The 18073-nt window shown below is 39.5% G+C and overlaps 3 protein-coding genes across 3 annotated transcripts; 2 read left to right on the plus strand and 1 right to left on the minus strand.

Annotated features, from left to right (window-relative positions):
- Positions 1 to 1263: 1263 nt before the first annotated feature.
- On the plus strand, positions 1264 to 12909 carry smg (sterile alpha motif domain containing protein 4 smaug). Its single transcript, XM_073092741.1, has 8 exons — positions 1264 to 1753; positions 3966 to 4170; positions 4542 to 5188; positions 5551 to 5757; positions 6039 to 6142; positions 7331 to 7464; positions 8339 to 10120; positions 10431 to 12909. The coding sequence occupies exons 1-7, from the start codon at positions 1501 to 1503 to the stop codon at positions 8505 to 8507; spliced, it is 1719 nt and encodes a 572-aa protein (XP_072948842.1). The 5' UTR covers positions 1264 to 1500; the 3' UTR covers positions 8508 to 10120; positions 10431 to 12909.
- LOC140757223 (uncharacterized) lies at positions 12901 to 14706 on the minus strand. Its single transcript, XM_073092762.1, has one exon. The coding sequence runs from the start codon at positions 14468 to 14470 to the stop codon at positions 13073 to 13075; it is 1398 nt and encodes a 465-aa protein (XP_072948863.1). The 5' UTR covers positions 14471 to 14706; the 3' UTR covers positions 12901 to 13072.
- Positions 14707 to 15092: 386 nt separating this feature from the next.
- Positions 15093 to 17505, plus strand: LOC140757214 (uncharacterized). Its single transcript, XM_073092753.1, has one exon. It carries the CDS (start codon positions 15250 to 15252, stop codon positions 16693 to 16695), a length of 1446 nt encoding a protein of 481 aa, XP_072948854.1. The 5' UTR covers positions 15093 to 15249; the 3' UTR covers positions 16696 to 17505.
- Positions 17506 to 18073: the final 568 nt, after the last annotated feature.

The raw sequence follows: 18073 nt of genomic DNA on the forward strand, positions 1-18073 counted from the left end.
GAATATGTATATTTAGAGTCATACACGAATATTTAATTTAATTTCTGTAATTAAACTTTATTGATGAAACAGCATAAATAGTAATAGTTATTTTTTAAGACTTGGTAGTAAGTAACAATGATTCTTAACGAGGATCAAACATGAAAGAGCAGTAAGCACTCTCACGCCGAATTTCCTTCATTATAACGCAACCATGCAATTGCCTGCTAATCTGAACATGCCAAGATATTCGAAACTCGGTGGGAGGCCACGTAACAATCAAACTGTCTACCTTTACTTGTACAACCAGGCATACAGCTACAGACCACCTTCACTGTCACACAAAGGATAATATAATCCTCACTGGACATTATGCAACCTAAAAGCACCTTATAGCAGTAACATTTTGTCAACCGAAAGTCTCGGGATCAGATAAAACGTTTTTTTCAATAGCGTTTTTGTTTATTCCACTTGACTTGTCATAGTTTAAGGGGCTTAGTGATTGTTGCGTAATTTTTTCAGCAAAATATCATCAGTCGTTTTCGACTGATGTTTTATTAGGCGCTAGAAACTTCTATATATTTTTATCTCTGTACATACATAAATACGTTGCGATATTACAAATTACAATACATTAAACAACAGTATCTCATTATTTAGGTATTTTGAAGGTGGTAGAACCTTTTGTGGTTAGACTCCGGCGACACCACCGCCACACCTATTCTGCCTTATAACAACAGTGTTAGGCGCTGCTGTGTTCCGGTTTGAAGGATGTAACTACTTTCCCGACATATTTTCCTTAGGTGTTCCACTTATTTGTAGCTGAAAATAAATTTAGCCTGTATTGCTTTAGTGCTGGCTAGTGGCTATAGGTCATAAATCACGAATGTTTTCAGACTTAGAAGTTTTTTCTAAACAACGTAATATTAGCTATTTCCAGGAGTACACGTGAGATATTCATGAAGTTCATTTTTATTCCAAATTATATTTAATTTCCTTTGAATTCTACAAATACAAATAAAAATTGCTAATTAAAACAGAAAGTCTGAAACTATGCCTACCTGCAAGTATATGCTTATAATGCCATCTACCGGCACGTATTCGTACTTTTTAACACCAAACAGTATTATCGTGAAACTCAAAATTAATTTTTAAATCAAATATTGTTTTATTATGTAATAATTATCTTAGAATTTTGTTATTATAAGAGTGATTAATATGGTTATGTTTATATAATAATAAACAAATATGTTATCATCTGTAACTTACTTTTTCGATAGTCTATGGTCGGCCATTTTGGAATTTGGTAATTTGACTGCTCGTCGAATAAGATTAAATGTTATGTTTTTGTTCTACCTGCAAATTTGATGCAAATATCGAGCCGCGGACACGTCACAGGGGTCTTCCGCCGCCGCCGCCACAAGCATAGTCGGGACAGCGTCGCACGGATCAGCTGTCACGTATTTGACGTGTAGAACCCAAACAAATCTGATATCCTGGTATTGATATGGTGTTGGCGAGATGAACGGCACGTTTTACGAGCAGCTGGGGGGTGTGGCCGGGGTGTTCGAGCAGTGGGGCACGTGCGAGCGCACGGTGGTGGCGTGCGCGCTGGCGCGGCGAGTGCCGTGGCCCGGCCTGCGCCTGGTGCAGCGCGCGGTGGAGGCGGCGCTGCAGAACCACGTCGAGGACGAGCGGCTGGAGCGAGACGCCAACGACGAGACGCTGCTCGCGAGCTTGCTCGCCGCGCGCGCCGAGGACGACGATGACGAGGGTAAGTGTATATTCTGTGACAAACCTTTTTCTCTTCTTAAATTTTGTTCCTGTTTGCCCAGTACTCTAACACGGGCTACAATTTCTACTGTATGGAACTGCTGTGTATATTAATTTCCAAATTACAACATTAAATAACATACAGGTATATGGTTCAGATTTTATGTGCCCTGTCACCTACCTAATAAGATCTATCATAAATTTCAAACAGAACATGATTACAAAGCAACAATATAATAGTTTTTGGATTTATAATTAATTTGATCTTTCTAATATGGAAATCATTAACAATTACTATATTACTATACTGAAAAACTATATACAGTGTAAACTCCATGTAACGTCACTCGATTTAACGGCAAACTCTCTAAAGCGTCGAAAACATTTGGCTTAGTTCGTTTAGCTTGTATTCCATACAATGATACACTCTACATAGCATTACACCCACTCTCAATAACGACCACAATTGAGTTACTTTTAGTAAAAAGTACCTTTTAAGTTGATAAAATTAGTAAAAACTGCGAACCTATGCACGTTCTTTTGTCGCTTTATTATCCTAGCCCGCAATAAACTCGACTGTCGGCATCGGGAAGATGCCAGAAGATATGAATAAAATAATTAAAAAAATACAACAAAATTACTGGTGCAGCAAAAGACGTCAGACAAAAATAACCGACTACACGCAATAGCGTTCAAATAAGATTCTTTTTTATGTACATAACTACTAACACTAAACTGAAATAAACTTTATCTTTTTCTAATTCTGATTTTTCTTCTCTCCATTTAACAACCACTCTCTATAACGCTATAAAATGCACAGTCCCTTCAGTGTCGTTATATAGAGTTTACACTGTATATAAAACCTGTGGTATACAGAAGCTTAAAAGTCATCTGTGAAGAAACATAATCTTTAGCTTCATCTTTAGCTTTTAAAATTTTTAGCTCAGTATATTGGCTATTTATGTTTGTCTGTAGAACATTAACAACACTATTTGTATCTCTCCCAGCAATAAGGGGAGATGTGGAACAAATAGCCAGTGCCATCCTGTTTTATTGAAGATTTCATGCTGTGTCAAATGCTTTATAACATCTAATATAAAACCTTGAAGATTGATAACATTATGTCAGCATAATATACTACTATAGTAGTAACATGATAGAGGAGGAAGTGCTGGGTACTAGTGATGTTCCTGAATAGTATAATAGGTATTTAATTTAATAATGTTAAATGCTTGCGTTATGAAAAAAATACCAAAGGACCTCAGGAAAAATTTTAAAAGAAGGCACCACAATAAAATGTTAAATTAAAAGTTTATTTATCTGCAGTTGCTTTTGCCTTCTGTGTTGAGGCCTAAAATAGCCCATATTTAAGACATTAAGTACACAATATTAAATAAAATAGGAGTATTTGGTGTATTTAAAAAGGTTGTATTAAAATTGATAATGTATTATTTTGTGTTTTAGACACTTGGTGGTGCTTCTGTATGGCTCTTTTGTTCTGATATTGTCTTACAATTTTCTATAGCTTTTTACTGCATAAACAGAATCTTACTTAAATAATTTATCACATACCAAAATACTTAATAAGATATGAATAAGTATGCATAAAATACTGAGTTATATTAAATTAATCTCCCAAGTGAATTTCAATGTAGTGCCTTATCAATTGTTTGTTGTAATAAAAGAATCTGATAAAGACAGATTACCCAATGGTGGGCATTATCTCGGCCTGTCGACAGCATGCATGTTTATTTTTAATATTTAATTTAATAACATTGTAAGATAATTTTAGCATGTTGAGTCTAAATTTTGACTTATTGCCTTACATTGTTTAATACATTGAATAACATATAGTACTCCACATATGTAACTATTCTATGCACAATTTTTGCAGATTTTTAGATACTCACAAGAAAACTTTTAGGGAATAATGAAAAATTATTATTATCACCATAACAATTTGCCATTTAAAAAGTGATTGAATCACCACCCAAGCAAATGTGTGATGGTGAAATTGAGTTCTGTTCTGCATATAAGTTTTTTTAAATAATGATATCTTTATGTATCTCCGTGATATTTTCAATACCTTGACCTTTTTTTACATGAAGCTATGAGCGCCAAAAGAGTCATAACAGTTTTGTTTAAGTACATAATTGATGTAAGGCTTCTTCAGGTTTTTTATATTAACAGAGCTCAATGAATATTATTCACAGATGGTGAACGCCTAAGACAGCTTTTAACACTGCTCCCCCTACTACGTACAGACAACGAAAGAGCAAAGAATGTATATGTGGGCGCTGCTCCGGCATTAGTGCAGAGGTGTGTGGACGCGCCGCGGCGGACGGTAGCGCCCGACTTGTGTAGACAGTTGCTGTCCTACCTGTTGGTACATCCAGCACTGACGCATCATGATCAAAGGTAACAATTTAATAAACAAGGTTAGGAAGAATTCTACAGCTCCACAAGCTTATAACTACACTAAGAACTGTATTATTCCATTTATCTTGAGTATTGCCTATTACTTTTGTTTCAATAAAACAAAAAGCTGTATGACTGATTATGTTAACATTGTTGATATGCAACTTAAGCTTGTAATGTAAAATAGTGTCTTATTGGATCTGTACATAGAACATTATATTTTTTTCTTAATTTTTTTTGCTAAGCTATCAGTTAGTACTTTAGTTTAATCAATAAAGAAATCACATATTTTCTTTAATGATTATAGTCTACTTTGGTTAACTATGGTCAAATTGTGAAAGGCAATTGTAAAAATGTGTTTTCTGTTTCAGAACATTAACTCAATGGCTTCGCTATTTAGAAAATCACATGACAGGGAATAGAAACACAGAAGCAGTATGGCAACAAAGGATAGACCCCTGTCTACTGCCAGACACAAATATATGGGGTTCAAACAATGCGTTCAGACGAACCATCGGCAAGAATGTCGAATTTAGGGGAATTCTAGATAGCATCGATCATAACTCATTTACAGACCCTTTACAGGAATCCTTCTCTAAAAATGGTAGAGACGTAGATATAAGTATAGATGGTGATATGTTAAATTTTGATGCGGCGATAGGACAGCCAAAGTCCCAGAGATCGAATAGTCTGACGCCGCCCTCGACGAATTTCATGCAAATGTCGTCGTCGGCGGAAAACTTGAGTGATGAACCATTTGTGCAGAAACCTAGGAGTTTTTCCTTGTCCAGTGAACATAGTCTTGGGCAACTTAGGCCGATAAGTATATTGTATGGCACGACAGGCAGTGAGACGAGGCTGGATGACCTGAGGTCGCACAATTTCGCTGAGTACCCCGGCATGTCGACGGTCGCGCAGTGGCTTAAGAGCCTTAGGCTACATAAATATGTGTGGCTCTTTACAAATATTAGTTATGAACAAATGATGGCGATAGACGAGTCGTATCTTGAAAAATTAGGTAAGTAGGTTTTTGATTTAAAAATAATGGAGTTCATTGATTCATTCATGTAGGTAAAATAAAAGGTGCGATAATTGAAATTACCAAACAATACAAACCCTGCATACATTAACAAGTAAAAACTGTTATTCTACATACTCATACCCTCCCTCACTAATCAATTTATGTAATAAGGTAATGAAGGAAACATTTTCTATAGCCTCAGTATTAAAAAGTATTTTTTTACTATTGCAATCTGTATAAGTCATAATCTTATACGAAATTAATTTTAAATAGTTCTCATTAATATTATTCATACTCATAACAAAAAAAGCAATGCATATTATGTACTGTAACTAAAATAAATTCTAAATGACTTATAGGAGTAACCAAAGGTGCCCGGCACAAGATCCTAGTGTCAATAAAGAAGCTGAACGAGCGCGGCGCCATATTGGAAGGTATTCGTGCAGAGATGACCAATGGCACTGGCTCTATATCGAGAGCTCTGGAGAGACTCCGCTCTGTGCTACTGTCTCCTATGCCACCAGCCTCAGAGCTCCCTGCTGCGGTAGTGGCTACTCTCGACTTAGGTATCAAATTTTTTTTTTTTGCACTGTTACTGTTTTAATACTTCAACAGTTCTGGCATTGATAAATAATATAATTGGCTTTCTTTGGTTAATATAATTTCACCCATTCCCATTTTTTAATGTTACGAAATTTTAATTTACCTATAATGAATTTAACAATAATTAATTTTTAATTTTACTTCATTCCAATTCATCAATATTTTTTTCACAACTTTCATACTCTGTTAAAAATAAATACTTTTATTTTTATTTTAATAAATATTTTTATTTTTGTCTTTCCAGCGTCAAAATGCATCACCAACGGCAATTGCCCTGCGGTCACACCAGCAGAGGGTGAACCAGATATCGTAGATCCCATGTCCCTGCACTGTTGGCTAGTCGAGAAGGTGCGTATTGTTCTATTGACTAAATATTGTTCTATTGACTAGATATATTTCAATCGCGGTAAAATGAGTGTATGTAGTCCATATTCGACTTTTTAAAGAGCGTGGATTGAACTTTTTGTTATAATGCCTCCTGTACACCTATTAATAAATTTCTAAAATTAACTTTGTTAATAGGTGTGACTACCATTGCACCAAAGTCAAACCATGAAGAGTTGATTTATCAAAATATTTCGATACATTTTCGCGCTTACGTGCGTGCGTGGTGCTTGCGGATGTGTCTGTCACAGTAGGGATGGTGATCCTTTTCAAATAAGATGGATTCTTGAATTAATTCGAATCGAAAAGTTATATCGATTCACAAAAAATGAAGGCCTAAAGAATCAATTCTCCAAAAATCGATCTTTAATCTGTTCAAAATATTGATTCACAGAATCATTCCATTACTGGCGTTCGATTAAAATAATAGATTTTTCTATTCTTCGATTAATCGATCTCAGATCGTCATCCGTATGTCGTAGCTTCATCAAACAGTGTGGTCTGAAGTAGCTCCAGCTTCACACGTAGCATTAGGTTAAGTTTGCCATTGTAAAAAAACATTTATATTTTTTGAAAAGATGTGTGTTATGGAGTTTCTTTAATTCCATAACGAAAAACTGTATACAACGTGTAAACGGTAAATGCAATGACATTCAAAAAGTGCTCTGCAAAGAATCTATTTTGAAATAAAAAAAATACCACGTTTTTTATTAGTTTGACTTGTATGTATGTAACGGAATCTTTGAACACGATTTTTACCCATTTTGAAAGATCCGATGATAATACAGCAGACAAAAGCAGTGATAGCCTAGGGGTTAAGAAACTCGGCCTCTTGATCGAAGGGTCCGAGGTTCCAATCCCAGACATGCACCTCTGATTTTTTAAAAGTTATGTGCGTATCTAAAAAAACTTTTCAAAGGTTATGTGAAGTCTACTAATTCGTACTTGGCCAGCGCGGTGGACTTAAGGCCTAATCCTTCTCATTCTGAGAGGAGACCCGTGTGATGATGACAATATGCTATTTTAATAATTTTGTCCCATTCTCCATAGGAGTAACGAATTACCTTGTGCGATTTTAGTGTGGTTTTTAGGTTTTTAACTATAATAATTTGATTTTTTTTTATTTGATTTGATTGACGTGTGTGATGTCAGGCGCTGCACCACGAGTCGTTCCGTCGCGCGGAGCTGGCGGAGGCGCTGCGCGCGCTGCGCCACCGCGTGCCGCCGCGCGCCTTCTTCAGCCACGTCAGCGACATGCCGCTGCACCGCCGCGCGCCCAAGCCCAGGTGACGCGCACGGCTCGCGCCAAGCTGCTGGCCCGCTCTGGCGTTGTTGTGACCGGGTGTAGTCATACAATTTGTTATGGGGACGCGATTCATTTCTATATTCAGAGCGGACTAGCGGTTTTACGCAGACTATAACAATGTGCAAACTTGCAATACCCCGTACACATTATTGCATTATATTGAAATGTGCAAGATGACATTAAAAAATCAAAGAATGAATGATTTAAGTACAAAGAATATATTGAAAGGATCTACGACGGCGTGACGGAGCGATCACCATGCCGGTCTGACGCGCAGAGGGTCCCAAGTTCAATCCCCGGCCAGACAGATTTCTAAATGATGAATTTAGATTTCTGATTCTGGGTATGGGTGTTTGTGTTATTTGTCTCTGTGTGTGTCCATAGAACCCATGATACAGAGAATCCGAGAGTGGAGCTGTTAGTGCAGAAAGCGTTTATTTGAACAAAAATGACCCATTTTCAATACAAACGTAACAATAATTATATTTTTTATAAAATAAAAATAGATTACTGCAGGCGGCCATTTTGTCTTAAAAGCTTATCGGTGCGAATGACGTAATTTCCCAGCGTGTCACCGTATTACTTGAACTTGTCTATGGGATATCGTAGTGCGACGACACCAGCGGACGCCATGACTTCCACAAGCGTTACACGCCACGTTACAAGTGTCACTCTTAGTTAAAAATAGGTATAAAATGCTATTATTTCTGTTATTGTATTTATAGCCGAAATACTACGATGTTAGGAACCAGTAGACATGTCTATATTATTGAAGGGGATTTCAAAATTTGTCATCATACTCATTGTCGACTAGTTTTGGAGATCCTGTGATCACGGTATATGCCTGTGCACAGATGGCGGTTGCCGGGCGCGCGGCGCTGGGTGCCGCCCCCCGCGCGCGGCAAGAGCCACTCGTACCCGCCGTTCCCCGCGCCGCTGCGGCCGCCGCCGCCGCCCTCCGCGCACGACTACTCCAGCCTCGACGCGCTCTGCCTGCAGATGACCGAGCAGGCCATCAACTGAACGGTAACGCCCCGCTCAGCTCACTCGGCCCCCCGCGCGGCAAGAGCCACTCGTACCCGCCGTTCCCCGCGCCGCTGCGGCCGCCGCCGCCGCCCTCCGCGCACGACTACTCCAGCCTCGACGCGCTCTGCCTGCAGATGACCGAGCAGGCCATCAACTGAACGGTAACGCCCCGCTCAGCTCACTCGGCCCCCCGCGCGGCAAGAGCCACTCGTACCCGCCGTTCCCCGCGCCGCTGCGGCCGCCGCCGCCGCCCTCCGCGCACGACTACTCCAGCCTCGACGCGCTCTGCCTGCAGATGACCGAGCAGGCCATCAACTGAACGGTAACGCCCCGCTCAGCTCACTCGGCCCCCCGCGCGGCAAGAGCCACTCGTACCCGCCGTTCCCCGCGCCGCTGCGGCCGCCGCCGCCGCCCTCCGCGCACGACTACTCCAGCCTCGACGCGCTCTGCCTGCAGATGACCGAGCAGGCCATCAACTGAACGGTAACGCCCCGCTCAGCTCACTCGGCCCCCCGCGCGGCAAGAGCCACTCGTACCCGCCGTTCCCCGCGCCGCTGCGGCCGCCGCCGCCGCCCTCCGCGCACGACTACTCCAGCCTCGACGCGCTCTGCCTGCAGATGACCGAGCAGGCCATCAACTGAACGGTAACGCCCCGCTCAGCTCACTCGGCCCCCCGCGCGGCAAGAGCCACTCGTACCCGCCGTTCCCCGCGCCGCTGCGGCCGCCGCCGCCGCCCTCCGCGCACGACTACTCCAGCCTCGACGCGCTCTGCCTGCAGATGACCGAGCAGGCCATCAACTGAACGGTAACGCCCCGCTCAGCTCACTCGGCCCCCCGCGCGGCAAGAGCCACTCGTACCCGCCGTTCCCCGCGCCGCTGCGGCCGCCGCCGCCGCCCTCCGCGCACGACTACTCCAGCCTCGACGCGCTCTGCCTGCAGATGACCGAGCAGGCCATCAACTGAACGGTAACGCCCCGCTCAGCTCACTCGGCCCCCCGCGCGGCAAGAGCCACTCGTACCCGCCGTTCCCCGCGCCGCTGCGGCCGCCGCCGCCGCCCTCCGCGCACGACTACTCCAGCCTCGACGCGCTCTGCCTGCAGATGACCGAGCAGGCCATCAACTGAACGGTAACGCCCCGCTCAGCTCACTCGGCCCCCCGCGCGGCAAGAGCCACTCGTACCCGCCGTTCCCCGCGCCGCTGCGGCCGCCGCCGCCGCCCTCCGCGCACGACTACTCCAGCCTCGACGCGCTCTGCCTGCAGATGACCGAGCAGGCCATCAACTGAACGGTAACGCCCCGCTCAGCTCACTCGGCCCCCCGCGCGGCAAGAGCCACTCGTACCCGCCGTTCCCCGCGCCGCTGCGGCCGCCGCCGCCGCCCTCCGCGCACGACTACTCCAGCCTCGACGCGCTCTGCCTGCAGATGACCGAGCAGGCCATCAACTGAACGGTAACGCCCCGCTCAGCTCACTCGGCCCCCCGCGCGGCAAGAGCCACTCGTACCCGCCGTTCCCCGCGCCGCTGCGGCCGCCGCCGCCGCCCTCCGCGCACGACTACTCCAGCCTCGACGCGCTCTGCCTGCAGATGACCGAGCAGGCCATCAACTGAACGGTAACGCCCCGCTCAGCTCACTCGGCCCCCCGCGCGGCAAGTGCCACTCGTACCCGCCGTTCCCCGCGCCGCTGCTAATGTTCCTTTTCTTTTGACGAGTTTGGAAAAAGACAATATGACAGAATGTATATTTATCAGGGAACGAAAACTTCTGTTCCTCGATTGTGTAATGTACCTTAAAATATTTACTTACTACTTATTACTGGCGTAATTAATAAAATATTTTAAGATGTATAACTTCTTAAGTGTGTATATAACTATAAACCTTTTTTTAAATCTTTGATTTATGTGAAATATATTGTGTTTACAGATGAGCTGGAGTCTACCGCTGAAGAACCGTTCGGATAATGGATAAAAACTCCAACTTGAAGTTGCAGTGAACCCGCATATAACTTAACTCCCCTTCAAAATGACCATATCAAATGTTGATAGTTTGTTTAAGTTCAACAATTTCTTTTTGTAGTAACTTATTCTTAGTTATGAATAACTCAAACATTTTTTTCACCTGATATTGAAAAGACATGATTCTAATCAACTTGATTTGTAACTTAACACTTTTCAAGTTGGAGGTTTTAAACTGTTTGTCGAGGACCGCGGTCGGCAATATATCGCAATCCATTTATATAAAAATAAGCACAGACCATGGCTGTGTAGAGAAGGCCTGCTTTACAAAGAATATTTATAGAAAGCACCTCACACTTGGAAACTTACTGTTCTAAAGGATATGGTGCTCTTTTCGTTATATTATGACTAAGCTCTGAACTCGATGGGTTTCAATTGTTCTATGACACACAGTGAACCTGATAAAAGTAGCCAGTATATAATATTATATAATTTATTATTATACATAAAATAGCCACTTATATAGAACAAATTATTGTATATTCAATTCCAATGGTACAGTTTTCTGTATACAAATGACTAGTTGTATAGATAGCGTATATTGAGCCCATCGCGGGTGCGTTGATACTTTTTATTGTTTAATTGAACTTCCACGCTTCTCGGCTAGCGAGATGTTGCCATTTACATGGTACTATTTTATTTATTGTTGACTCTTATATGTATATGAGATTATGAATTATATTTATTTTACTACTATCCTAATACTTAACACTCCAAATTATTCCAATGTTGTCTATGACGGAACTCGTCACATTAACCCCTGTACAAATAGCCTTTAACTCGTGTTTAGATTCTATCGTACTTATTTATTTTTTTAACCTATACGATACTAATTGTAAGATATTCCTAGCGTTGGCTCAACTGACGTACCGATGCCTTGGCGACGACGAAGATACAAACTATGTTTAGGGTATACAAGATATCGATAGGGCACCACCGGCGTGCGGTAGAGGTTACGCCGTACGAGCTTCTTATTATACTTTGCATTTCGTCTTTACCGACTTCAATGTACATTGAACGTGATTAGTGTAAGATTGTAAATTATATGAATCAGTGCTGTCATAGGGCCACATGCGGGTAGTTGCGATCGTTTGCAGAGTAGGTCAAACGTTCACTTAACGAAATGCTAGAATTAAATTTATTTCTCGGGGACCATACATAGCCACATAATGACCACAAATCCGTCGGTACTAACGATTAGATAGTTTAAATTTAAATTCTACTGTTATACATTGCCATTATGCGTATATTTTTTTTGGGTTCATCGTTTTGTGATTGTAGTGTGGCTTGAGTGGTTAGTCTGAGTTCATTTTACATACTCGTCTTAATATAGTGTTATAATAATTTAACCAACATTCTTAGTCAGTTCTTTAAATGAAATCTACATTTGTCAATTACCGATGCATGAGTACAAAATATTACGAAGAGTCATTGTTTATCACTTTATAGTAACATAGATAAGTGTACTAGAAGCGTTTCTCATAATGTGGCCCTGAGTTAATGTACAATCGCTGTGTCCTAAATTTCTCTGGTGCTAATTTGCAACATTACTTTATTTCGGATTAGTCATTAGTACTAATTTAGCTAGAGATATGTATTTAATTTGGACGTAAGAGGAACACCGGGTAATAAGTAGCAGAGCTTATAGTGGGCGACGGCCTAACGCCGCGATGCTTCGGCACTTGCGAGTAGTGTTGCGCTAGTTGCCGATTGACTCATTGTGAACGCTTATTTTCGATGAATGAAAAAGAATAATGATTTGTCTTAAATACATGACTATTACAAATGATTATTTACATGTTTGATAATTATTAACTAAAGGCATCAATGTATTTTAGAGAATTAGTCTGATTTATTTAATAAAAATATTCCTTGTCAAATTTCTGTAGCTCATGTAACTCAAATAGATTAAATTGTTTTATTTATTATAAGGTTAACTTTGTATTAAATGAATTTGACAAATTTTCTTAATGTATTCAATGAAAATAAGTGCATCCAATAGCAATTAGCAGACTGTGCATGGGACACGGCTCACACCGTTGCTGTGTTGAGTGACTAGATATAATTGTTGACTGATTGCATAATTTATAATGTTAGCCCCATTATCATTACCATGAGTTTATTTTTATTTAGTTTTAAAATTTTATATTTCGCTATCATTATGTATGCCGACATTTTGACTGGATCAAAAAGTTTGATTGTAACAAGTGCAATTTATTATTTTTATTTACATATTATGTATATTTTTTATTATAATGTAAATAATGGAATAGATAGAGTTCAATGTGTTTAAATGTTATGAAATTGTTTTATACAAATACAGGAAATATTGTGTTGATGACAGATGTAATTATTACATTAGTAAAATGAAATAACAGTTCACCCAAGTAATTGTTTTATTTCTTAAATATTTATCTATCTATCCTTGTTTGCTTTTGCCAGTAAATACCCTGTAGTAAGTTTGTACTATTGAAGTGATCTTCAAAAGAATATTGTCAGAATCATACATTTTAACAATAATAAATTAGGTCCTAATACATTTCACAAATATTAAACATCAAATCTTTCTCTATGATTGCGCATTTTATGTCTGGTGAGGTCATTTCTTCTATAGAAACCTTTAGAACACCTATCACATGGATAAGGTACGCTAGACTCATGAAATTTAGCCACATGATATTCCAACATGGGCTGGGAAGGGAAAGTAACTATGCATCCATCCACACTGCACTTGTATTTATCTATATATTTGTGCCTATAATTAATATGGCGAGTTAAAGATTTTTGCTCATAGTAGCTACTAGAGCAAAGATCACACTTAAAAGGCTTTTTCCCTGTGTGCCTCCACATGTGGACCTCAATATTTGCCACATGTTTTGAACATGTTTCACAGTATCCAGACTTATCTGAATGCATTTTATCAATATGTAATTTCAAGTTTCCTTTTGTCTTAAAAGTTCTAGCACAATAGTTACAAATATAGTTGTTTGTGTCGGAATGTAGTTTAGTGTGCTTTCTTAAATTGTTTTTATATTTAAATTTAATATTACATGTAGTGCAGACATATTTTTTTTCTGTTGAATGAGCAACTTGGTGTCTTCTTACATCTTCCTTTGTCAGGAATGTTTTGTTACACTTTGAGCAACTGTGGGTCCGCTCACCATTGTGTCGTAGCTGATGTCTTTGCAAGGCACCTATTTGAGCAAATTTCAAGGGACAATTTACACAAGCATAGGGGGTTTCCCCTGTATGAGTCCGCATATGTATTTTTACATCAGGTTGGGTATAGAATCTCTTACCACAGTGCTCACAGACATATTTCCGCTTTCTATGCAAGTGATTGTGATTTCTCTCAATGTGCCTTTTCAGACCCACACTGTCCTTGTACTTCTTGTCGCAGGAGGAACATGCAAAAGGCCTGTTTTCGGAATGCTTCCGCATATGTATGGCCAGCCTGGAAGGATTCTTACACTCTTGGCCACACACATTGCATTTTTGCTTAACATTTACTTTACGTTTAGGTTTATTCTTGACAGTTTTAATAGTCTGAACATTTGGCAATGTTATTGATTTATCAGGTTTAGGCTCTGCATCTTGCACTTCCTCTGATGAGCTGTGACAATTTTCATGGTCCAAATTCTCGCTAAACTCTACGTCTTTTCGTTCAACTTTCACATCCGGTTTGAGGTCGCAGTCGTGCTCCTTTACAGAAGGATATGATCGTAATTTTGTATCTGAAGCTTCGCACTTCAGCACAAATTGATATGCTGACGATAATTCCCCCTCGCAACAACTACATACACGAGTTGGCAGTCCGTCTTCTTCACTAATGCGAATGTTTATACAGCAATACATAATTTTTGTGCTAAGGTTGACTACATGATTCACATCGAATATATCAACCGTTCCTGTATTTTCACAGCATATCCTACATAAATTATTGTCCATATTTTTTCAAACACAAACATCAATTATCATAGTTGATGATAATTTCAGGCACGAGAAAGACTTAAGCCACTTACTTATACTCAAATAATTGAAAAAGTTTTAAAAGTATTCGCCATATTCATGGATTTTTTTATAATTATGTTTACAAGCTTTTATTTTAATGCTTGATTTTAAAATAAAAAAAAAATCAGTTCAAAACAATAGTAATTCGAATAGAATGACATTTATGTCATTGTCAATGACACATTCGGACACATTGTGAATTATATCATTATTATATACAGGGTACGTCAAGCTGATCAACATTATGCGAGGTTAGATACTCGCCAAGTGTAGACGAATAGACTCGAAGACTAGTATGTAAATAACCTACTCGGAACTCGTGCTCATTAAGTTTTTACGGAATATTATAGACCATATCATATTTCAGTGCGATTTAGTATTCGATCAAAGCTTCGGCTTCGGCAACTTTTCGCTGATATACCATTGGCTAAACCTTCAGTTTCGGCCAAAATGGGCCAAAGTTTTAGGGAGAGATTCAATAATAAAACCCATAGACTACTAAGGTTTTAATTTTTATATTCTATATTTTTTTAAAACTCCTGCTCCGATCGGAGTATAGGTATTCTGTGGACTCCTGTCATAATCAAAAAACCACAGAGTTATATATTTTGTAATTGTAAAAGCGTAAACAAGAATAAAAAAACATCGTATTTTATTTTCTCTCTTAATAGCTTAAAATTTCAGAACTCTTGAATTAAACTGGTTATTCTTTGACCATGGATCCCTTATTATGTAGAATTTGTCTCTCAAGAACTGGTACGACATCAATTTTCAACAAAGGAAGTGATAACATTCAACACAGCATGAAAATTATGCAGCTTGTAACGGTGACTATATCTGAAGACGACGGGCTCCCGAACCAATTGTGCGAAGGCTGTGTGAACGAACTATGTGCTTGCTACCAGTTTGTGATGAAATGCGAAGCCTCCGACAAAGCTTTACGATGTTTTAATGGGAGCCGGTACTGCAATGATCAAATTAAAAACGATGAAGACATAAAGCTCGAACTTGACTCACCAGAGTATCAGAACGACTTTTCATTGGACGACTCACCGCAAAATATTACCGAAGACACGACAAGTGTTTGCGATACACGACCTGCCCTTCCGAAGAAACGCAGAAAGAAGCCGGCGGTCAGTAAAAAAAATAAAATAGGTCGAAACAAAATTGGACCAGTGCAATGTGTTATATGTGGTCAGGTAGCTACCAGCCCCTCGGCCCTGGAGACCCACGTACGTATTCATACGGGCGAAAAACCATTCTCCTGCGAGGTTTGCAAGGCTCCATTCCGAACTCGGGGCTCCCTGAAAAGACACTTCGAAACATTTCATTCAAAAAGGGAACGAAAGTTTGTTTGTGAGATGTGCGGAAACAGTTTCTATAGGAAGAATGATATAATAACTCATTTACGAGTTCATACGGGTGAACAACCGTATGTATGTCAGTATTGTCCAAAGAAGTTTAGGCAGATTGCGTCCATGATCAGGCACCGTCGCACACACACAGGGGAAAAACCATATGCATGCCCCATTTGTGGCAGGAGGTTTGCTGACAGCAACCTTGTTCGGAAGCACCAAAGTGTGCACAGTGATGAAAGAAATTTTCAATGTCACCTATGTCCCAAGTTGCTGAAGACCCGTACAGCTCTGAATGTACATGTGAATCTCCACACTAAAGGAAAGCAGAACTTTTGCACCATATGTGGCATGGCCTTTAATATGAAGGGGAATCTGAACAATCATATGAAAAGGGTTCATTCAGAAAAATCTGGGAAATGCACCATATGTTTAAAGACATTCTCAGATTTAGAGGTTCACATGCGCAAACACACAGGGGAAAAACCATTTGTGTGTGAAGTATGTAATGCAGCCTTTGCTCTAAAGCGCTGCCTTGCACACCACATGCTCTTTAAGCATGAGAATTCTGCAAAATATAAGTGTTCCATCGGAGAATGTACAAAAACATTCCCTACCGCTACAATGCTAGAGTTTCATCTATTGAAGCAGCACACAAACCACACTCCGTATGTTTGTCAGCATTGTTCTAGAGGATTCTTCAGGGCCAGTGATCTGTCCCGTCATCTAAGAGTTAGCCACATGGATGTACCAAAGGCTCCTTTAAAATCTTTGACCCTAAAACTAGAAACAACTCAGTTCACATGATATACTGATAGCTGTAGGTTAAATATTCTACTTTTTAAATTTTCTAGTCAAACTCATAACTGAAGTTAGTGATATAGGATGTTCTGCATTTACTGGAATGATAAACATAATGGTTAGGCTAAACTTTAGTCATTGTTATTAAAATTTGCATGATTGTCAAGATGACATACATGAATTTGTGTACGAATTTAATAATCACTACCATATTCGATGTAAACATAATTTAAAAATTGTTAACAATGGTCGTAATCATAGTAATGTTTTTTTGTAATATACATCATAGAGACTATAGTTAAGTGATATTGCACTACCTTTATAATTTTGTTTTTGTTTTTCGTTTTTACTATTTTCTTTACAAACATATTTTAGAGATTCTATTTCTTAGTACAAAGTTAGATCTTTAAAACTACCCTCCAAGACTTAGTTAATATTAACCAGATTGGAATATGTTTTATTTTATGATAGTTATAGAATAGACTGGATTATTTTGTATAGTTTTATATAAATACAACATAAACTTATTTTTGTAAAATCTCCTATACTCTTGCACACTATAACAAGAATATATTGTAGGGATTTGGTGTAGTTATTCTATAGACTATAGACTATAAGTTTTTGCAAGTAACTAAGTACCAAATAATTAATTAGACTTATATCTTGTGAAATGTGCTAAAAAGTACAATTTATTATTTAAGTTTCATTTAAGTGCTAGTTCCTAGACTAAAGTAAGGAAAAGTATTGTGCTATGGATTGTATGGATACTCACATATGGTACTTGAAACTTGATTATACTGATTTTTCTCGTGTGAATTATCTGTTATTTATTACCTTTTCATGGAGAGAAAAGTGTCGAAAGCAATCCCTATTATTCAATTGTAGTGGCCCAACTTTTTTAAACTTATGCCTATAGACATACTGACAGACGTACTGGCTACCTGATTGAAAGCAGTCACCGTCGCTTTTGGACATTTGCTGCACCAGAGGAGTGCCAAATACATCCGCGTATGAAAAAGAGTTTTTTTTTACATCTTTGAGAGTCCCATGTCATAGGCCACTTTTTCTTACATTAGAAAGATAAGATGAGATAAGTCAAATGTATTCAGAGACAGACATTCCAACAGTCTTCAGAGGCTGTAACACATATATGGTCATTCTATTTTAAGTCGGTTAGAAACAGATGCTTGGTTATCTTCTTTCATTGCATTTCTTACAACTTATGGGATTACAGCCTCGTGATAGTGACTACATTACTCAGTACTGATGTCTAAAACACAGTTATGCTTAAATAAACATTTAAGCATGAATAGGGGACGCCCTAAATAATTAGATGATACGATTTATAAAATGTGAAAGCCCCGCTCTCAAGATTTTGTTACAG

The sequence above is a fragment of the Epargyreus clarus genome, unplaced genomic scaffold, assembly GCF_041222505.1.
Source record: "Epargyreus clarus isolate Ecla_fem2 unplaced genomic scaffold, WU_Ecla_fem_2.2 ptg000001l, whole genome shotgun sequence".
Taxonomy (NCBI): domain Eukaryota; kingdom Metazoa; phylum Arthropoda; class Insecta; order Lepidoptera; family Hesperiidae; genus Epargyreus; species Epargyreus clarus.

What these genes read in the sequence shown, in the direction of transcription:
- smg (XM_073092741.1), top strand. Translation starts at nt 1,501, where the DNA reads ATGAACGGCACGTTTTACGAGCAGCTGGGGGGTGTGGCCGGGGTGTTC. An exon ending in ACTGTTGGCTAGTCGAGAAG is followed by an intron (nt 6,143 to 7,330) that starts GTGCGTATTGTT and finishes GTGTGATGTCAG; the next exon opens with GCGCTGCACCACGAGTCGTT. An exon ending in CGCCGCGCGCCCAAGCCCAG is followed by an intron (nt 7,465 to 8,338) that starts GTGACGCGCACG and finishes GCCTGTGCACAG; the next exon opens with ATGGCGGTTGCCGGGCGCGC.
- LOC140757223 (XM_073092762.1), bottom strand. Translation starts at nt 14,470, where the DNA reads ATGGACAATAATTTATGTAGGATATGCTGTGAAAATACAGGAACGGTT.
- LOC140757214 (XM_073092753.1), top strand. Translation starts at nt 15,250, where the DNA reads ATGGATCCCTTATTATGTAGAATTTGTCTCTCAAGAACTGGTACGACA.